The sequence below is a fragment of the Numenius arquata genome, chromosome 11 (genome assembly GCF_964106895.1).
Source record: "Numenius arquata chromosome 11, bNumArq3.hap1.1, whole genome shotgun sequence".
NCBI lineage: Eukaryota > Metazoa > Chordata > Aves > Charadriiformes > Scolopacidae > Numenius > Numenius arquata.
The window spans coordinates 44,053,542-44,076,088 of NC_133586.1; the positions used below are offsets into that span (position 1 = coordinate 44,053,542).

Genomic DNA, 22,547 nt, shown 5'->3' on the forward strand with positions numbered 1-22,547 from the left:
GGGCCCCGTCTCTCCTCCACTTGAAGCAATGAGGACTTAGGGTTCCAAAAATCCCCTTTTCCATTTGCTGTCCAAGCAATGGACCAGACGTTAAAGCACCTGAGCAGACACCCAGCGGCAGAGGAGAAAGACTCCAGTTCAGTCACTTACTTTTTCTTGTCTTTGTCCTTCTTCAGCGGCTGCTGTGAGGTAGCCTGCAAGGATTGGGACTGCAAGGTTTCCACTGCTACTTTCCGCCTGTTGAAAGCGTTCATCTCTTCCTCCAGCTCCCTCCTCTTCTCCTCCACCTTCCTTTTCTCTTCCTGGTGTATCCTTTTTAAGTGCTCAAATTTCTCATGCAGCTGGGAGGAGACAGACCCTCTGAGCATCGCCTGCAGCGGGACCGTGGGGCTGCACTGCCCCCGGCGCCACTGTCCCACCGTCCCACCTCCCACACGAATCCCCACCACCCCACGGACACCGACTGGCGCCCCTGCACCCTGCAAGCCCCTCGGCAGAGCTGACCTCGGGGCAATCATGGCCTTTTCACCGAAAGCAGTGAAGATACAGTAAATTCTGCTCTGCCCGACGCCACGTATCAAATGGGAGGAAGCCTGAGCCCTGGAGAAGGACAGAGAGGCTCCGTCTGCAGCCCTGCCATGGGGCTGTGGGCATTGAGGCCTCTTTTGCTCTTCACTGGTTTTGAAGATGCTCCATTTATTTCCTCCCCAGTCACGGCAGCTGCTGGTGGTCTCACACCACCGACCTGGGGGACTCCAGCCCAGCTGCCCCCTTTATTCTGCTCTCCAGTGAGCCTCCAGGGCAAAGTCTACCCAACGTGGATGCTCGCCAAAACATCCCGCATTGCCCTTCACTCCCCGGGCAGCAGCTGAATCTCCTACACACTGCACAGAACTGGGAAGACTGTCGTCCCTGAGGCACCTAAACCAGTGATGCTGTTTTGAAAACATTACCCCATGTCCCCTCCCCTGAGTGTGTTTGTGCTTTGGCTGGTGGGGTCTGCTCAGGAGCTGCATGTGCTTTCCAGGACTGTTGCCCAGCCCGAAACCCTACGCTGGCTGTATTTTTGGGCTCCTCTCACAGGTTTTTGGCACACTCACCTCTCTCTCCTTCTCCTTCAGCTCTGCCTCTGTCTCCTTGACTTTGTTAACAAACATTTGTCTCATTTCCTCCTCTTTCTTCTGGAGCTCACCCAAGAACTCTTTCCGTTTGGTCTCATATGTTTCTTGGAGGCTGGGGAAGAAAGCAAACGAAATCCAGACTCTTTGGACACCGAAGAGTCAGGGATGGGGAAACGCAGGCCTCTGTGTGATGTTTAAAAACAAATGGGAAAGGAAGGGAAAGAACGCCACCAGAGACAGCTGCAAAGTATTTTCCAGCCCAGCATTGTGGATACCACCTAAAACCTCCCATTTTTGGAACGTCATTACCAAACTACTGCCCTAAATTGATGCTAGGCGTGAAGGCCACTCACCTGAAGGGCTGGCTGTCTGGATCTGTGTCCTTGAAGCCCATCTCCTCCAGTTTGCACCTCCTGTAGAGCTCATAGTGGCGGGTATGAGTCTGCTCCCGAAGATCCTCCATGTTGACTCGAATCAGCATCTCCCGCAGTTTCACAAAGTCACAGTGACTTTCATTCTCCACTGACAGAAACAAAGGGAGACATCAGCAAACTGCAGACATGGTGGGGGGAGCACAAAGGCACACACAGGTTCACTCCAGAGACTCCTCTCCCAAGGAGCCTCTACCCGTTGTCCCACTCAGGGCACAACACGACCCCTTGGATGCAGGGATTCCAGTTGACTGTTACAACCTGCTGGTGGGAATGGGAATTCAAAGGAAAGACTGGCCAACCCTCAAAAGGCTGCAGAGGACATTTCTGCGTGGTTTAGGACCTTCATGCAGACGTGTCCACACACAAGGGAGGTTTGCGGTGGGCGCCTTACCTTGCACCACTCCCCACGGGTACTGCCGGGCTCTCACCAGTTTGTTCCCAACCTTCACCTCCTCTGTGCTGCCGACCACAGCGAAGGGCAGATGGGCCTGAAACAGAGCCGAGATCGAAATTCTGTACTCTGAGGGTGGCAGAGCCCTGGAACAGGCTGCCCAGAGAGGGTGTGGAGTCTCCTTCTCTGGAGACATTCAAAACCTGCCTGGACACCACCCTGTCCAACCTGCACTGGGTGACCCTGCTCTGGCAGAGCGTTGAAGGAGATGATGTCCAAAGGTCCCCTTCCAACCCTGACCATTCTGTGATGCTGTGACTCAGTGCATGGGCGAACCCCTCAGATCAGCCTGATCCCCCTCACCCAGGCCCAGCATCTACTTCAAAAAGTCATTCCTCTGAAGCTGACAATCTCCACTGCTCAGACCAGTCTCTACTGTGAACTGGGATATTATGTCAGGGCGTAGGGTCATATCCCAGCTTCTCAGCACTGCTGGCTGGGTAGAACTAGATGGGCAAACATTGTAGGAACACCACAATCAATCCTGATCTCCCTCCATCCATTTGTCAGGGTTGCTCTTGCAGCCGCAGTCTCTCTGCACACCAAGAGCCAGGCACCCCCTGCCTCGCAGAAAGCTAAAGCAAAAGATGTCCATCAAGAGGCTGTGGGGCAGCAGTTTGTGCGTGGGCACCGGAGGGGACACGTGCAGGACACAACATGTGCAGGACACAACATGTGCTCGCCAAGTCAGCAAAGCATCAGGGGACCGTCCTCGAGCATCGCAGGAGAGGGGCCACGGAGCAGGCGCTTCAGTGGTACAAGGAGGAGGAAATGGATCCTGAAGTGAGGTATCAGTAAAGAGGCAGCCAAAAGGATTTTCAGGGTGGGCAGCGACATGGGGGGGACACAGGGACAGGATCAAGCAAGCATGGCTCCTGTTTTTGTCCCCAGTGACACAGCTTGCAGTTATTTTAGAAAGAGTGCACCCTCCAAATTTTTCTCGAATTCCACCAAAAAGAACTATTATAGTGAAAACATGTATCTAGTTACCCAGAAATTAAGCTATTGAAAGTTTAAAAAAAAAAAAAGTGGGGTGTGTGTGTGAAAGAAAAGACAGAGCACGTAATCAGCACCAGCTATGCAGGAAAATGTTCATTTTGATGAAAAAGGTACTTAAAAAAATTAACATGGAAATATTTCAGCTGTTTCTGCTGTGATAGCTACGCTCTTGATTTGGGAGACAGCAAACTTAAAAGTCTTTTGCACGGGCTTCAGCCAGGTCTGAATTTGATCTTTGAATTTCAAAAAAGACAAAATAGAGTCTGACAATTTTTCTTCTTTGGTTTAAATTGGGTTTTCTCTGTTAAGCCTCCTTAAGTCAGAAGGCTAATGTGAATCTTAACTGTAAAATTTTTATTCAAAATTTCTCCTTACTCAAACGAAAAGTAGCCTAAAAGCAGACAGAATGAATTTCTAAGAAAGTATTTTTCAAAAATTCAGTAAAATGAATTTTGGAGCTAAGCTGAGTTTCTCCAGAGAGCCCACGGATTAAACGAAAGCCACATTTTAATTAGTTCTGTACGCAATAGCCTTAGGCATCTGTCAGATCCACAGCTCAACTTTCAAACAGATTTAGCATCTGGACAAACTCACTCAAACTTGCCCTTCAAATGTATTTTTGTGCAGCAATTTAATTTGTCACAACTTATGTGGGCATCACAATGGGCAGTGTTACTCACGTTCATCACAGAGTTGATCTCAGCCACCGCTTCGTCGTCCGTGGGGAACTGGTAGATCTGCACGCCGTTGCTGACCAGCTCGCTCATTATCTTTATCTTGAACTTGTGCAATTCGCTCTTGGAAATGGTGTCTGCTTTGGCAATAATCGGGATGATGTTCACCTGCGGCAGAGGAAAGGAAGAAAGGAAAAAGAAGCAGGTGAGCAGCAGTCGGGCAAAGAGCTCTGTAGGGAGGTGGGTGCCCGTCGGGTGACCCCAGTCCTACCCCTTTGGCTGCTTTATATTTCCATAAAACCACAAAGCTTCTATGTTTTGCATATGTGAGCTGCAGCACGAGCCCAGCTGAACACTAGAGGGAAGAGTTTTCCAGGACTAATTTGACTATGAGACTTCCAGATAAACCAAAGACAAACTCCCCGCAATAAATACCCGATGAGCAGATCAAAGCCTCTGCTCTTGCCTATGCATTTTGTTACACGCTCCGAGGGAGGCAGAGACAGCGTAACTGTCACACCTCGAGCTGTCACCTATCCGTTTCCTGGCTGTGCTGAACAAGCCGTTTTAAAGACAAGCGCAAGGATGAAACGCTGCGGCGAGCTGATGGGAAGCCTTTCCCTGCTTAAGAAGGAGCGGGGACTCCTCAGACGCTTTCACAGCGGTGGCAGATCCTTTCCGAGGACTCCCTGGGGCCTCTCCGTGAGGATCACAACCCGGGCATGCTGCGGGGATTACACGGACCACCTGGGAAAGGCGCGGGGTGCCGCAGGGCAGACGGGAGAGTTGGTTTCACGCTGTTGTTTGCTCAGCTTTGGTTTCTCATCAGCAGACACCGAGCACAACACAAGACACAGCTCCGTCAACCCGGGTTTCACAAAGCCACCCGCGGGGTGGGAAGGTCCCCCCCGCACTCGGTACTTACAGCAAACGAGGGCCATGTCCCATATCCTTCGAGAGGGATGTGGTTTCGCTGTGACCCCTGAGCTTCAGAGAGCTACGGTGGGGCAGGATCTGTCACAGGAACCTCTATTAGATAATGCTGCTGTGCCCAGAAAAGCCAAATGCAATACTGCAAACCACTGTTTAAACAAACACCACCACACAACCCCTCCATCTGAACAGCAGCCAAGCTCAGAGCAGTCAAACACAAGGATTCAGACAAACGAGAGGAAAGTCTGATTTGCCATCTAACATTTCCCAACAGCCAACACTTTTTGTCCTGCAGAGCAGAAATTCACAGCAGCCATTTGGTCTCCAGTGGGTGCCCATTAAAACAAATAACCTTGTTTCCCAGCTCAAGTTCTCTTTGTAGCTCAGTGGTTTTTTCCATACTTCTTGGGCTTCATCCCCGCGCCAGCCCCCCCCTCTGGTTTAGCACTCACTAAATACAACAGCATTTACTCACTCCAGAAGAAAACAGTCTTAATTTGCTCATTGCAAATTTATCTGAGAGTATAAATTCCTTCTTTTTCTCAGCCACTGATCTGGCCTCTTTTACCAAGGACCACGAACCCAGGCAGAACACCGCCTGCTGCTCACTCCGCTCTTCAGCAGGCCGATGGCCTCATTACAGAGGTGGAAAGGGCCACGAGCACAGCTGGGTGCCTCACTGACCTGCCAAGAGCCAAGGAGGCTTGAATCCACCATCTCCCACAGAAAAGGGTTCAGCTCAGGACTCATGGGCCACACTCAAGAGCGGGATCTTCGAGGGGAAAGGCACTACCAGGGAACTGCCATCTGCAGGGCTTTGCACTCCCCAGCTAGCCAGGCACAGGGACAAACCAACACAAAAGGTGATTTTAGCCCATTTTCAGTTGGTCTAAGCAATTCCCCCCTCTTCTTCCAAAAAGCACCAGCTTAGCCCTGCTTACAGCAGGAGGTACAGAGCCCGGAGCCCAGCAGCAGGAGAAGGCAGGATCTGCCACCCCAGCAGCACTCAAACGAGGTGCGAACAGAGGTTAATTCAAACCCTCTCCAACCAGGTTCCTGAGGCTTTGAAAAGGCAACTCAGTCACAGAGTTCACAACCCAAAAGGATTTTACAAGTTGCTGTATTTCCAGTTATCAGTAGCCAACATCCATACTGCGGAGTCCTGGAAACAGCATTTGAGTGTCTCTCTCTCCTTCTCTCTTCTTCCCTCAAGAGTTCCTTAGTTTTTTTAATTATTACGGTTTTCATTTTGGATTTCATGCCTTGGAAATTTTGGGTTTCATTCCTTGGAAACCCATAAGCTGGAACCCCACAGTTAAAAAGCGATATCCGAGTACCATTCAATTATCTTCCTGTTTCCCTTTCTCCGATTTTGAGCACTGGCACCCCAAAGCTGTCTAAGTCCAGAATGAGCTCATCCTTTTACAATAAGGAGAAAGGATGGAAAAGTTTGGAAACAAGAAACAAATGAGATGCCACTGAACCAAAGCGCATGTCTAATCCTGCCCTCCTACAGCACCTTCCACACATCCATTTCTATGCGAAGGCCACGGTATGTGGCACAGAGATTAGTGCCAAATAAACTGATAATACAGACAGCTAGAGAGAAAAGTCACCTCTCCTCTCCCTCCTGAAAAGCTTTTAAAAACCCGATAAAAGGAAGTGATGCCAGAACCGTGCAAGGTTTCTGTCTCCACTCTGACTTTTACACAAATAACGTTTACCTGGGGTTGCAGGAAAAATCCCAGAGCAACATTCTTGTATCTCATGGTGGAAGAGCAATGCTCTTTATTTAACGATCTAGTAATAAAATGATGAAGTTAATTACTGGAGTGTCATCCCACTGAATGTGACAGGCGTGCAGTGTCCCCTCGACTGTCAGTCCACGTGCTGGGAGTCTTTGCTGGAATTGTGCTGGAATTGTGACCAGAGGAAGCCTGTGCTTCAGACAAGACAGTGAACTCATAGGCACACACAAAAAATGCCCCTCATTCTCAGGTCATTCTGACCACAGAGTTATTTCTCATCTCCAAAAATAAAACTTAGAACAATATGCCAAAATAAGTCAGTTGGTAGAAAATAATTTTGCTAACATAATAAGGCTATTTGAATTTTCACCCTGTGAAATACAGCTGGATCCTTCCCCATCTCCAAAGTGTTCCTGAATGCAAGTCCCAGTGAAGCCAACGGGCAAATCCCACCTTGGAAACCAAACAGCAGAGGCCCAAACCGGCCTGAAGCGTCCCCACTGGCCAGTGACCCGCCTCAGATGTGTCAGTGCACGAAGGGCAAGCAATTAGCCACAGCTCATAAAGAGCACAGGCCAACTGGAAACCATCCAGGGACAACAACCAGGGAGCTCCGGGATGCCCACGGCAGCACACAGCCGGGCCATCACTTTCCAGGGCAGGGCTGTCTTTTAAATCAATAAATCGTGTTCTCATCTGATACAGATGCAATTTTATTGATCTTATTTATTTATCCCCCTCCTTTTCCTGGGTTAAACCCAACAGAAAGCCAACCCCTACCAAGTCATATGTGCTCCCCGCCTACCAGCCAGCCACATGTCACCTACCCAGAACCACTTCTGAAGATGCTTCTGGCTCTCCGGCTGTAATTAAATACCCCAGACAACAGCTGCCCAGGAGCTCAGCCAAACAAATATTGTGTTACAGTACAATGGAAGGTTTACAAAACAGCTTTACCCAGAAGGGGCTTTGTAAGCTTCATGCTAAAAGCAAGATTCATTATTGAAACCGTCACGCAGATTCAATATCCTGCTCAACACCTGACGCCATGCCACCGGTGTGCTAAAGCAAAGGTGTAACCGGGCCTGGTTCCTACAAACCCCTTGTTAAACTGGTCTCACGCAGCAAAGCACGGCCTCTGATGCACCTCTTGTCTCCATGGGCTCCATTCTTCAAGGATAAAAACCAGGGGCCATCAGCCACATCAAGCTTCCCAGAGGAAAGCCAGGTTCAGGTGTGCTCACACGACTGCAGACATGGGTCAGAGCACGTCACCGCTCCACTCGGCCACCATAACTGCTCACTGTCACCCGTCGGGGGGTTGCAGACACCCCGTTTCCTCTGCACGAATGGTTCACGTGGACCGGGAAAGGCACAGCACCATCACACACAAATCTTTAAGGGGTGCCTGGAAAGCACCTTGATGTCCTGGGATGAGACTGATGCAGAAAAGCAACACAAAGCCCTGACACCCAGAAAATATCCGTGGTCTCTACTCAGTTATTCATCTCCACGTGTGTGCTCTGTGAAGCCACAGCACGATGAAATCCAAGAGGTTCTCAGACTGTGGTAAGAAAGACGATGAGAGCAAAGGGCTAAAATGACTTCAGAGAGGACTATTTAAGTGGAAGTTTAGAAGTATAAAAAGCTTGTGTGCGCACCAAGTTCCCATCTCTGCACAAGCACAAAGGATTTATTTTGGTACTACGCAAGGACCACATTAAAGGCAGCCACAGGGAGATGTGAAAAGAAGGGAATGCAGAAGGAAAGGAAGAGAAAAGCTTTGCGGGACCACCAGCACCAAGGGGAATCGTGCAGAAGCTTTCCTCCAAACATATTTCTGGGAACATGTAATGCTGGCACAGCACCAAGAGACAAGAGTTTATTAAGGGAAAGTTTTCGGATTCCTGATGAAGTCAGTGTAACAGCCACCACGGCTACAAAGAGCCCACTGCAGTGGGAAGCCAGCGCCTGCTCTGGAGCGGGGCCAAGGCAAAGCAGGCCAACAGCCCCGGGTGGCCAGGGCAAACAGCAGGGACTCTGCGTGGGGAACTCTACCCACCAGGAAAGTCCGATAGAATTGCACATGGACAAGAGCCAGAGAGGAGAGCATTCCCTAAGTGTAATCCAGGGGGTCCCCAGTTACTGCGGGGTCCCAGCTGCCTTGCCTGGCCCCTCTGTAAACTGGCCACCATCTGTCATCTGAAAGGAACCACCTCGCTGCTAAAATACTGCTCTGAAAGACAGGAAATTCTTGCAAAGAAGAGAAGAGATACTGCTGCCACTGGTGACCTTTGAAACCTCCTGCAGCTCCCTGGAAACCAGCTGGAACAACCAAAAGTGTGTCAGAAACCTCCTCTGAGCTACAGGAATATCAGCAGTAACCAGTTAAGTAACCCACTGCCCCCTAAGGCAGAACAGCTCACGCACCAAGAAACAACCCTCAGCCGGACCCTCTCACGACCCACTTTTAGGATTCCTATGACCTTGAGAACTTTTCGTCATATTTACATTTTCAGAAGACATTGTGACCTGCTCTCCAGATCATCTGGCACTACCAGCAGTGACAGCTCACGTACTCCCTGTGCAGCAGCACGCATGGCCAATGCTTCTCTTCAGCCCTAGCTCCTCTCTACTGCCCACCACCCTGGGACACCGACAGTTTTGGTTGCTCTCAGCCCCTCAGTCCCTGGGCAGGACAGCAGAGGTGGCTCCACAGCTTCCACAGTTCAACTGCGGGAGCTGGAACACATCCTTACCTGTGCGCCCATAAAAAAGAGCTAATAAAGTTGATGGCTTTAATAAATATAAACTAATCTGGGTAAGATTCTTACAGTGATGGGCACTCTAGACCTCACACAGCTGGCTGGAAAACAGGGTTTTCACCTCTAATTTTCAGGAAAGCTGATGAGAAAAAAAGAACAGGACCTCAGCAACCAACCAGGGCAGGCAAAGTTTTAATCAGACTTAGAATCATAGAATGGTCTGGGTTGGAAGGGACCTTAAAGCCCCCCCAGTGCCACCCCCTGCCCTGGGCAGGGACACCTCCCACCAGACCAGGTTGCTCCAAGCCCCATCCAGCCTGGCCTTGAACCCCTCCAGGGATGGGGCAGCCACAGCTTCTCTGGGCAACCTGGGCCAGGGTCTCACCACCCTCACAGCAAAGAAGTTCTTCCTAATCTCTAATCTAAATCTCCCCTCTTTCAGCGTAAAGCTGTTCCCCCTCATCGTATGGCTCCCCTCCCTGATCAAGAGTCTCTCCCCATCTCTCCTGTAGCCCCCCCTTCAGGTACATCTCAGCTAACGTGCAGGAAGGACTCCAGCACTTACATGGAAGGAACAAAACCCTCCACATGACAATCAATATTAACAGAAGCATCACCACTTCCAGAGAGAGGGACCATGGTGTCTCCAAGCCCTTACCTTGCTGTCCAACTTCTTCATTGTCACCAGGTCCAAGGACTTGAGCGAGTGCCCGGTTGGGGTGATGAAGTACAGGCACACGTGAATCCTCGTGTCATGATAGTTGAAGAGAGATCGGCGGATTTTCAGTTCTTCTTGCAAATAATTTTCAAACTGCGTATCAATGTACTCTACTATCGGCCTGTAACTAAAACCATACAATTAGCAACCTATACTGGATATTAAAGTTAAGATACTGGGCCTCAAAATTAAACAGTTTGAAGGCTTAAGGAGTTCTCCTACACATACCATGCTATCATTTAAAAAGTAGTTATGACTCAAACAATTTAGCCTTACACAAGGAAAAGTGTGGCATTTACACACAGGCCTTGTAATCCAAAGGCTGCTGGAGTCTCCTGAGGCTGCACTGCAAAGCCTAAGGACAGCAGAGCATGGAAAGATGGACTTCCACAGATCAGACTCTGCCCAGATCTCAGGGCTGAGCCATCTGGCTGCAGCAACACAACATGACCAAGGAGAGACCTTAGAGTCCCAGAAAGCCTTTACCTGGGGCTTGAGCAAGATGTCTGTGTAATTAAATGAGACAGGCCCAGAGACACCGATTGCTGCCAGAACAGATAATTCCCAACCCTGCACTGGGGACAGCTCGTTAACTGCTGACGCTCCTGGAGGACACCATCCCCTGCTGGAAAGGCCTCCTGTGACCTCTCTTCTTGGCTCCTCGCCCAAGTCCCTCCACACTCAGCCCTCAGAACCAGAGCCACTGCAGGGAGCTACTCCCTTAACAGAAACCCAGACACCTCCTCCGCACCACTGCAAGCAGGACTGCAGGCAGCTCACATCTAAGCAAGCCCAGAAATGCCGAGCAGATGGCACGAGACCTGCCTTTCATCTTTATTTATCTGATCCCCAAATCCAACCGCGTCCACAATCGTTAGCTTCAGGTGGACGTTGCTCTCCTGCAGGTCGTAGGTCCGTGGCCGCAAGCGAACTGCGCTCTCGTAGTGACTGGCTTCCTCCGTCTCAAACGTGGTGTTGAAGAGGGTATTCATTAGCGTGGATTTCCCAATGCCCGTCTCGCCTAGAAAGGAGAAATTATCAGCTCACTGCAGCGTGGATTTGTCACAGGTCCTTCAAAGAACGTTAATTACAGAGCAGAAGTAAATTATACTGTGAAAGGTTACTACAAACTGCCTGTGGACAGACATATAATTGTCACAAAGGTAACTGCATTCTTGAAGGCCTCCCATGGGTAACGCAAAGCTAACGCAGAGCACTTTGGTCTCATCTCCCCAGTGAGGATCCCACAGCCCAGCAAAACACGCTGTTTTCCTTTCCATGTACCCTGACTTTGCTTGGGGCTCTGCACCAGAGAAGTTGGGGGGAGCACAATTTTAATAGAGAGTCTTTTGAATCTTCAGATGAGAAGGAATAAAACTCAGCTGCTCCTGCTGACAAAGACTATCTGGTCAGTCGTTGCTGTCCCAAACACAGGGACAGCCCCAGGGAACACCACAGATCAGCGGGAAGCCAGGTGTTTGGTGTGCTCTGGAGGGGACAGGGCAGTCTGACAATGAGGTTTCCTCTCCTTTCTGTGAGATTCCTGACTTCAACAGGCTTCTCCACCACTTTCTCTCTTTATCTTGCCATTAAAGTCTCTGGGGACCCGCCTTTTTTGAGAGTGGAGACCCCTGCAAGGAGGGAATCTGGGGGCCTATTTCAGTGCAGAGAAACAGGCAGACAGCTCCGGACTTGTCATCAGACCAAAAAACCTCTTTTCAGAACAGAAAAGACACTGGATGAAGGTTTCAAGATTTCACTGTGCAGCTGAACTTTGGTCTGCCTGGAAGCCTTAAAGCAGCTTGTCCTCCCTCTTCCACAGCCTCAACCCTGAGGTCCCACATGTCCCATTAATAACTGTCAAAGGACTAAAGCCCATTCTGCTGTAACCCTTTCCCACTCCATCCACACCAGCATTAATTCCGTGGCTCATTTGCCCTCCCCTCTGAAAAGCACCGTCCAAAGGCACCGAGTGAGCTGCTGAGGTTTGGCTCGGTACACACAAACTGTCCAAGACAGTCCCATTCTGCACAGACACATCACAGGTGACGTGCCTATGCTTTGAGATGATGGGGCCACCTGTGCAGCAACCAGAATTGGCCAAACTGGAGGAAATAAGCAACAAACTCTTCTGTCACATCAGGCGTAAGCTTCCACAGGCATCCCAGCCATCTCAGCAGCCAGAGAGAGCAAGAGGTGCTGCTCTGCCCTGAGGAGCTCCAGCAGCTCAGGGAGATATTGCAACCCAGCCCAGATGATGGTGTTTGCAATTCATCCAGTTTCATCTCATATTGCTCTGGATTTCTGGATTTTCCCTTTAGTATTTCTGCTTCCTTCAAGGCTGCCCTGTTGCCCCATGGTTCTTTGTGCCACATCAGCCAAGGGGAGACAAGAACACTGTTTTAGGGGAAAACCCAGTGAAACCAATACCAAAATGCTATACAGCATCTGTGACACAGGGGGCAAAGCATGACAACGTTTTCAGAGGCCACATTCCACGGTGCATTTTTTTGACAGACTTTGGCGGATCGCTGGGCTGGAGCAGAGCACTTCCCAGGCATCTTCATCTTCCCAGTAGCAGAAAAAATTCTGCCAACTTGAACCTCTGAGATACGCAGAGGGAGAGAACATGGAGTCATGAGGGGACAGCAGAGAAACTTGATGGGGAGAGAATAGTTCTTCAAGAACCAGTAGGGGCAAGATTAGAGGGTTCCCATCTGCAGGCCCCCTGTCTGAACAGCCATTGAAGGACACCTGGGATGCATCACAAACCAAGCTCCATCCCAGAATATTTGGCTCTTGGGCTGTCTGTGAGCCAGAAAGGCTTTGAACTGCTGCTTCTGGTAACGAAACGAGACTCTGACATTTTCCAGATTGGCCTTCAAGGGGCCCCAGTTAAACTCCTCATTCGCTGCCCACAGGCCTATTGGCCAAGGGAGTGAATAGAGGCAAAATCCAAGGAAAACATCTTCTACTCATTTCCCAGGAAGTCCATCATGCAACACCTTTGGCATCGACAGCCTTCTGCCAAGTGCAGCCCCTCTTGCTGGAACCGGTCACCTCCGAGGAGCCCTGCAGTGGACACGCTGATGGGAGAGCAAGTTTCTGCTCAAGGGAGGTGCCATATCTGTGGCCAAGGGGGTCGGGCTTTTTCCTTCCTCAAGCACCGTGGGTTCTGCTCCTCACTGGAGAATAAATACCTCACAGTGGTCAGAACAGGGCAGAGACACACACCACTTCCTACCAGCTGTGGCTAAGAGTCATGCAAGGAAATAAAACCAACCTGGTGCTCCAGATTAATCTGAAAGGAACCACATGGAGAACTCACTACTGATGCAGGCCACACTCTGCTGTTTGGTTGTGGGCACAGCTGGGAGCAGGAACTGGCAAACAGGGGTACAGAGCTTTTTTTCCCTCTTGTCCAAGAAAGAAATGCAGTCATTTTTTCCGGAGTGTCACAAGTGGTATGGCCAGGTGAGAATGCAGAACGTCCATCCTGGTGTCCCCAAGAACACCACTAATTAAAAACATAATACCCTTTGCTGCAATTACCCTTCTTGCCAAGGAATAAGTCTCTGAAGTTGGACTGTGATTTCAGCCATGCCTTTCGCTTGTGCTTGGAAGTGCACAAGCGGTTTAGGTACGGCACGAGCACCTTGTGCAAGCTGTCAGGGTCTCACTGCATGGTCTATTCAGAGCCATACTCTCTCCAGGCAGACTGAGGAACAGGCAGGGAGCTGCTGGCTCTGGCTGTATTTCTGCTGGTCCAGCAGGTTACAGTACTTCAGGCCTCATACACAATGTAAGAGCCAGCCAAAGTAAAAATAATGCTCATCTCATCACTGGAATGAATTGATTTCTAGTACTCTAGCCAATCTGCTAGATCACGTCAATACCAAAATTAAAAAACCAACAGTATAACGAGGCTATTTTAAAGTCAGCCTCTCGCGCCTGCTCACAATCTTCAAGACAATCAATAAAACAGAACATTCCCTCTCCCTTTCCTACACAGAGATGGTGGTGCTTCAGGCCCTTTGACTCACCCTGGGAAAGCATCCACCAGGCATCCACCAGCTCAGACACAGACCTCTTATCCTGAGCTTTGGGGTGACTGGAGAAATGACCCAGTTACCAGCAGCAGCTCCCAGCTAACACACGGTGCCTCTGACTGCATCTACTTGGACACCATGTTCACCGAGAAGCTGTTCACACCAGCCACCCCAGTTTGCAAAGGGAAATATTTAACTCGCCACATCCAGCCTTCCCTTAATCCTCCCTATTGCAAAGTTATTGCAGTGGAGATGAGCAACACCTCACTGATGATGGGAATTCTTCTGCTTTGACCCACAAGGCTCAGCCACTTGGACCTCCCTGCCGTGCTCTGCAGCTTCTGCACCAGGAGCTCAGCTCAACGCAGAGCTGGGCTGTCCCACAGCCGCTTCCTCCCCGCTCACCGAAGGCAGAAAGTTGATATATTAAAGCTTTTCCCAGAACTCTCTCTAATTTTGGGCTCCAACAGTCTTGTGAAACAGTCTTGTCTCCAACAATCACTCGTGAAAGTCACAACTCAGAAGCATCAAGCTCCAGACAGCTCAAGTTCACTGAAATTAAAATGTATTTTTTTTTAAGAGTTAGGCCTTTCTGACTTGCTTAAAGTCACCACCGAGCCCCGGGGCACAGGAGGACACACAAGAAATCCTGGTCCCACCCTCCCCGTGCCACCAGCTCAGCCCCTGTCTGTTTGCAGAGGACCATGCTCACCCACACAGAGGATGTTGAAGCTGAAGCCTTGGGTGACAGACTTGCTGACCAGCTGATCGGGGAGACTGTCGAAGCCGACATGGCCCCCCAGGGAAAGGTTCCTCTTCTCTTCATTCTGGTAGGGAGAAGAAGCCAGATTAGCAAACCGTGCTGAGACAGCAAGTCAGATTGATGAGAGGAACCACCAAGCCCAAGAAATAACCACCCTCCCGGGCACTGTAGAGCCACCAACACTGCCCACGAGAGCTGGTGTTTTGGCACATCACAGTGCAAGCCCTCCGACAGCCACCACTAACAGAAAAGAGAGGGGAAAAATACTGGTCTTAATGGGGAACTGGGAGAACCAGGCTACCAGGCTACAAAGAAAGCACTAGCGTGAGCTCCAACTACCTGCAGCTGGGAGAGATTAGCAAAGGAAAACCCACCACCATGTGTTTTAGCACTCATTTCTCCTCATCCTTTTTTTATTTTCTTAAATGCTCCAGCACTGAATTCAGTTCGACACACTCTGCATTTTTCCCCCCCCCGACTACTTGATTTTTTTCCTTTGCTCTTGCCATAAGCAGCACGGTTTCGTTCGCTCGCGTGTCCAGGGGTGCTGGTGGCACAGGCAGGGTGAGGAACCCTCTTGCTTTACCATCTGTGACCGCAGAGTGTTCCACCGTTTCTCTGCTGTTCCTGTTCCTGCCTCCCCATGTGCACTTTCCTCTTCCTTCTGCCTCCTCCCTCCCCCAGAGGAAGACTAAGCTGATCACCTGTACTAAGACAATAAACATCCGCAGAGACAACAGCTCTATGCCCTGCCTCACACAGAAAGGCAGCCCGGATCTGCTATAATTCCAGAACGGAGGAAGTGACAGAAGGGTCATTCCTCTTTCTAGGAGTTAAGAACAGGAGAGTTTGGATTCACAGGAATATTTCAACAGATGTTGCCACTTCTCTATGCAAATAAGCGATGCTGTCCCAGCCCAGGGACCAGAGCACTGTCCCCGCGGCCTCTCAAGAACTGTTATCCTTCCACAAGGGAACGAGGACACGTGATTTCAGAACGTGATTCATTCACAGTTTCTTTGGTAAATCACTCATTTTTTCTTAATCACCAGCACACTGAAAGATGGGGACGGAAAAAGCGTCTGCCCTTTGCCTGGCTCTGGTTCTTCTGTCTGCCCCTGAAAATTCGGACTTAATGTCCCAGCACTAAGGCTACGAGACGAGCACACCCTGAGAAAAGCCGAAGCTGGCTGTCAAACTTCAGATTAGCTCAAGAGGAAAATAAAAGAAACGACGTGACAAGCCTCGAGTATTGCTCTGTGCCTGCTGAACAAAACACCAACCTTTGTCTGACTGCATCTCCAGTCAAAGCCTCCTTTAGTTCTGCCTTTGGTAGAACAAACATTCTCAGCTTTGTAAAATAAACCATCTAAATCACAAGAACAACTCACGAGCAGCTGAAGCAGCTCCTGTGCCTCACGTACAAACCCTCTGGCTGTCCTGGTTAGCGTTTGTTACCCTGGGCAGCATTTGTTACCAACTTTCAGATGATTTTAGCCCAGTGCTCTCCCAAGGGACTCCCTGGACAGAAAGGCAACCGAATCGTAGCTGGGCTGATCCATCAGGATCGATCGCGCTCACTAAGCGGAAATAGCAATCATTTAAAGTTTTCCTGTGGGAGAGACGGCATCAATTAAGGTTTTAAGGTGGCCAGGAGTTTAGGTGAGCTAAAAAGGGCCCCTAAGACAGGGAAACCTCTGAGTTATACTTTCTTCTGGTCATCCGTCACCACACGGAGATGCCAAAGCTCAGACTAAGATCTCTGCAGGGACAGACCCTGATGGCAGGATGATTCCCCAGCACGTGGAGAACAGTGAGTTCCTGCTGATCTGAGCAGCCCAATGCTGAACCGCGGATCCGGCACAGGCTGGTGCAACACGGGAAGGGGAACGGGGACACGTGTCATGGAAAGGGCTCAGAGTTGCTCAGGTTTGTTTTTCCTCTTAAGGAGGAGACTGTCACAAGGCACAGAAGGCCACAGCATATACCAGCAGGGCTCGGGGGGGCTTCCTCGGGATCTCAGCCCCGTCCCCTCAGCTTCTCCTCTCCCCCCACGTCCCTCCAAGCCACCACCTCGCAGAGCTCCAACCGCCGGTTCCCACCACTGCAATGCAGTGACAGCCCAGCGAGCCGTTCCCACAGCAAGTCACCCCGTTTGACGGTTACGCTTTGTGTCTTTTCCTTTTAAATCATAAACAAAAACAAGCAAACAAAAACACAAACCAGAAGCCTGGGATGACATTTTGGAAGGGAAATAAATAAAGGCTGCCGATGGCTATGATTAGGCTGAGAGTGCCTGAGGCTGGGAAGAGGTTTCCAGGCAACAGGCAGCGCCACTGCTCGGGATTTTAAAATAGGCTCCAGGTCGGCAGAGCTGCATTGAGAACTCAGTCATGCTTCAGCCGGAGGAGACCCAAAAACCCAAATGCCTTCACACAGGGCTTTCTTTTTCTCTCCTTTTTTTGACATTCGGTCGCTGTCCGTTACGGGCCAAGAATACACTTACTCAAAACCACTCGCCATCTCTCAGAGCTGCTAAACCAACGAGCCAAACTTCGGTGAAATATTTCTGTCAGTGACCTTGAAACGCACAGTTTCCTTTTATTTCTGTAAGCAGCGATAATAATCTGGTTCGAGTCCAAGAGGCTGCTGATACCAAAGCAGAAAACCATTTGCTGTGCTTGCAGTGCGCTCAGCTGTCATTCAGCCTCCAAAAGGATCTTGCTAATGTTGCTGTGTTAGGACAAACAATGGCAGTAACTGCTGGAAAGTAATAAGACTAAGAAAAGAAAGTGAAAAAAAAAGAAAGAAAAACTTTTCTCTGTTTTCCTCTTTTCCTCCAACCCATTGGGCTCAAAAATGTGATGGCCTTGAGAATGCAACCAATTTTGCCGCTCTCTTTGGCACGTTGAGCTGCCCAGGAGAGGAACCGACCCACCACCCTGATGAGCAACCACCGGCACCTCCTCCTGCATCCACCTGCAACCCATTTGTGAGTCCCAACCCGAATGACAAACCTTTTTGGCCCACTCCCACTCGCCCAAGGTGGCTCAAGGACAGCTTCACCTACTAGTAAAGACAACAAGGTCACACTCGAAATTGAATTCTTTCCAGCAGAAGCAGCCAGCCCGCAACGCTCAGCATAAATAATCAATCCAGAATACAAACGCCGCAATAAACGAGGGCAGCGCTAACGCAGCAACGTGGGGTTTCTTTGTTGGTTTTGTCTTAAGCAAAAGCTAGGAATTTTGATAGGACTTTTTCCAGGCTGGGTGCCAGCGATGCCCTGCAGGAGGGGAGCAGGCAGGTTACGTGGCGGAGCTGGATGGGATCGGCCATGGTGAGAGCCCTGCCCTTTCCAGTTGCACTGGTCCCCGCAACGCTCCCGCCCTCCACAACGCCCCATCAGAATTAGATCCCTCATCTCACGGCCTGGAGAGACAACTCTCCTGCTTCTTACCCCATCCCGGGGCTGCAAATAACCAGGAGGCTGTCAACCTCTCCCAAAGCCCATGTGGTCATTTTGCAACATGATAATTAAGAGTCTGGGATGGCTCTGGGTGCAAACTCCCATCATAAACATGCCGAAACATCACTTCTGGGGTCACTAATGGCATCCTGTGATGGGCAGCTACCCAGGTTTCACTGGGAGCCTTTGAACACGCTCTTTGGAGACCTTCTGTGCCTTGAGCTGATCTTCAGGGCTCGAAGCAGAGAGTCAAGGGGATAATTTGTATTTTGAATCTGGAATTTTGTGGGAAACGAGTCATCAGAAGGTGAGAGAAGAATTTATTAATCCAAAGTCCTTTAAACATTTTCACAGATGCTCTGGCCGGGCAGAGAACCAGAGTCCGTCAAGGCAAGAGATGGACAAATGGCATCCGGGGGCACGGCCATGGGAACAACAGCCACCCTGGAGGGAAATCAATCTTCGGCTCTGGTTCAACAGCTACGTCACAGCACCCTTCTCCTGGCAGGCAGCAGACAGACAGATGTGCCCTCAGTAGCACGGATGGCCACACTGAGATGAGCACCACTACAACTGAAAAGAGACCTCCAGACATAGTGCTTCAAACCTGCTGTAAGGCACCAGCCACCCCGGCTGGTGGCCACACTCTGCTGGGGGCTGGGGACACACTGGGGACGCACAATGGCATGCTGGCCCATTCTTGCAGCCACAACAGCACAAAGGGAACCAAAACCAGCATTTTAAGCCCACATCAGCTTCCCAAGCCCATCCGTGGCAGGACCACGGGGCTGGGAGGATGCAGGGGGCAGCATCACCACAGGAACGGGCAGCACCGCTGCAGGCAGCTGCCCACAAACCACATCCGTAGAAGATGATACGTTCTTTCGCCCTTTATTGCAAGCGAGACAAGAAAAGGCAGAAAAACACAATCAGAAAGAGCAAATCCAGAGCCCTGTAAGAGAGTCAACACAGTATCCACGTATTAATTCAGCTCTTCCTAGTAGAGAGAGGGAGTAGAGAAACCTGTGAGGAGAAATGGCACAGGCTACAGCATCATCCACTGTGCCTACGATCCTTTAAAAAGTAAAAATCTGATCACAGTTTCTCTTCTTCCAGTCTCTTCATGCTTCACCTCCAAATTAGCATCAGTTTCACTTTGCGTCATTACTTTTTTCAGCAACCTCTCCCAGAAAAAGTGGCTTTATCACTGCCTGCACAACCCATGGGGGATGTCAGCAGCGAGATCAGCTCCACGTTCAGATGCCCCTCAACTGTGGAGCAGCTCACTCTGGTTTTAGATGTGCTGCCCCTGTTCCCCTTGCTTTCACACAAGGAGCAGTATGAACTGATGGGAACCTGGATATAAAAGACCATTCTGATGTCAGCTGGTAAAAAAAAAAAATAATAAAAAAATAAAGGAGATCTATCATCTTTCAATTAATCCCAACAAGAAATACTCTTTGGTGACATGTGCTTGTGTTTTCTGCTTGAGACAACCCTCAGTTTTATTTTCCTGAATGAAGCAGGTGAAAGCATATGGGTAATCAAAAGTGTAATTAAATGCTACCATCATAAATGGTGATAATTTATTTTTTTTTCTTTTAGGACCTTGGCATGTGGGAGTTGTAATGTAAGTCTTGGGCCCTGCCTCAGCAGACTCATCAGCATACAAGCAACTTGGGAATACACCCTGTAAAACCAAGAGCAAAAACCAGAAATCACATGGTTTAGCCGTTCCTCAGCTAAACCGTGACTTGAGTGAAGACTCCTGGTTTTATACCCTGAGGCTCAGCACTTCTCTGTATCTAAGGTGCCTTTTCCCATTTATACGGCCCAACAAAGATGAGAAAGATGAAGACCTGACATTTTCCAAGGCAAAACAGCAAAGGCCTACAGGGGAAAAGGAGGGGAAACTCAGTTCTTTTTTCTTTCTGCGGAATGAAAAGGGCTTACACTTGGGCAACGACCTTCAACTTTAAATCTGCTTCTCCCAAACGCTCTCTCCAGCACCTCCATAGGCTTTGCATCACCGACCTGGGGTCTCCCCACACGCCAGCCCCACACCCAGGGGAGAGGCATGGCTGTTCTGGTGAGAGCTTTCTTGTTCCAAGAGCTCACAGGCAGCAGTATTGCAGGTCCCTCTCTTCCTGAGCTTTTTCTATTATACGTTTTCCATACCCACTTCTAAAATAGCAAGAGGCAACAACCCAACATCTGCACAGCACTTTTCCATAGTGCTTCAATTCCCACTACTGAGGTGCGCTTCTGTTGATAAATTCCTCAATCCTGGATGACATCTTGACCTTAAATAATACCAAACCCAGCAGGACTTTGCGGAATGGGATTTCTCCAACCTGGGTGCAGTCCCTTACCTTCTCACCAAGGCCTTGCAGTGGCTCTATAGCACGGGGTATACCCACGGGCGCGTGGTTTCGCACTGCGGTAGCACACGCAGCTGTGGAGTCACGGATCAGCGTGCCAGGCGCCCTGCAAAGTGCAGAGCGCAGACAGATCCTCTCCCTTCCATTTTACAAATCAAATCAAAACAGAAAGATAAAACAGCGCTAGCAGACAGATTGCAGCTCCCCAATCGGCGTGACTCAGAGAGCGGCGAGAGGAAGAGGAGGGAGAGCTCCCGTGGGCCCCGCTCCGTGCGGCTGCGGCACCTTTGGCATCGCTCCCGTGGCGGGACGGAGCGGTCACGGCTCTGCTGGGGCCAGCTCGGCACCCGGCACAGCTGGGGACTGCTGTTTGTCACAGAGCAATGACTTCACCTTCTTGATTCCCCATCCACAATCCACCACCACAACAGAAATTTAATACGTAGTCCAGCGGGGTTTGTAGGATGCTATTCCCTCGTCTCCTGAATGGAAATGCATGGAATCGGGAATTTATTCGGTCCTGATGCGGGGAGTCTCATTTGCAACTGAGCAGAAAGAGGACTGAATGAGATCTGGCTGTTTATTAAATCCCAAAAGAGCAAGCTGATCCCACGACCAGGCTCACACTGGTGCCACGCTGCCAGCAGCCGACCTTGCCCAGCCCCTCTCAGACCAGTTCAGGCAGTGGGACAAGTCCATAGGCCCCCACACCCACCAAACAGAGAGCTCTGCTTCAGGGTCCAGCACACACGGGGTCCTTACCCCAACCCCACAACCGTCTGATGCTGAGGGGACCTCCCCCAGGCGTCCCCCAAACCTGTGGGGGGACAGCGGCGCTGGGAGTTTTATCGTCATTTCACGAGTAACCTGAGTCATGGTTGAGTACTTGCCTGGAGATCTTTGGGCAAACAGCGTCAGAAGCCAAATTCAGCTGCTTTGTCCAAGCAGGCACCACTCCCTGGGGCTTGGCGCGGTTTCTGGATCAATGCAGAAAGCTCTGGCAAGTCACCTCTCTCAGGAGATCCTGCCCCATCTCCAAATCCTGGCTCAACAAACGCCACTTGACATTTGCAAAGAAACAGCAGCAAGAACAGACTCCAGTTTCCAAGAAGAAAACATTTCTTTTGCCAAGTTCAGCAGCTGAGGGGTAGGAATGGCAACAGCACACCTGACATTTGAAAAGCACCTCTGTGGTGCCAGCAACGTTCAAAATGGTCACACCCCTAAATATTAACTTTATTATAGTCACAGGTTAGGGATTATCTGATGTATTACAGCACCAAAGAACGAGCTTGCACTTTGCAGTCTACTAAGCAGGAACAGATGGCCCAAGAGAGGTAATGAGACCAGATTTGGTGTTGATGGCACTGGAGGTAAGAGGAAGCATGTTCTCAGCTGGGGCTGACCAGTGGAGATCTCGGCACCTCTCAGGGTAAAGTCATCGCACCCTGGATGCCACCTAATCTCAAGCAGATTTGCAAAGTGCAAGCACAAACACAATGCTGAAGGTTTTCAGTTAATCTCAAGCATGTGCTCCAAACTCCAGATCCCCGCTGTGGAGCACTTAATAACAGGCTGGGGGAAGAAGAATGGAAGAAAAGAAAACCAAAACCCTACAGAGATGATTTTAGATGTGGGGTTTGTGCTGATTTCCCACTTGTCTTACAATAGCAACCTGCTGTGCTTCAGCTTCTCTGCTGGCTCTCACTCGGGTCCACACTGCTCCTCCCTCCAGCAATGGCAGGACAAAGCCCCAGAGACCTTCGCTTCCTTCTCTTCTCCAACACAGAGCCACCTCTGAGCCATCCCTCTACGTACACGACACCATTCCAGCCAGTCTTCTCCAGTTGCCTCATGCTCACAACCAGCTCCCAGCCCATACCACAGTCTCCCCCAATAAAAACCTCACACTAAAAAAAACACAATTCCCAGCCCCCCTTTAAACCACTCTCCTAAGAATGCCAAGAATTTTCCCAGACACTCAAGCCTTTATTCATATCCCTCCCGGCTCCCAGCTGTGCTCCAGGCAGGCAAAAACATCC

General features: G+C 50.1%; 1 protein-coding gene across 2 annotated transcripts in view; it reads right to left on the reverse strand.

Annotated features, from left to right (window-relative positions):
- Nucleotides 1–22,547, reverse strand: part of SEPTIN8 (septin 8) — a 44,534-nt gene that overhangs the window by 13,053 nt on the left and 8,934 nt on the right. Inside the window, exons 2-9 of one of the 2 annotated variants that reach the window (XM_074156271.1) lie at nucleotides 14,605–14,719; nucleotides 10,669–10,864; nucleotides 9,784–9,964; nucleotides 3,686–3,847; nucleotides 1,947–2,043; nucleotides 1,475–1,643; nucleotides 1,101–1,233; nucleotides 151–341 (exon numbers count right to left, since the gene is read on the reverse strand). In XM_074156271.1, coding sequence (XP_074012372.1) covers nucleotides 151–341; nucleotides 1,101–1,233; nucleotides 1,475–1,643; nucleotides 1,947–2,043; nucleotides 3,686–3,847; nucleotides 9,784–9,964; nucleotides 10,669–10,864; nucleotides 14,605–14,719 — 1,244 coding nt within the window. Of the gene's footprint in view, nucleotides 1–150; nucleotides 342–1,100; nucleotides 1,234–1,474; nucleotides 1,644–1,946; nucleotides 2,044–3,685; nucleotides 3,848–9,783; nucleotides 9,971–10,668; nucleotides 10,865–14,604; nucleotides 14,720–22,547 lie in introns of both variants that reach the window. The other variant, XM_074156270.1, reaches the window with a different exon arrangement.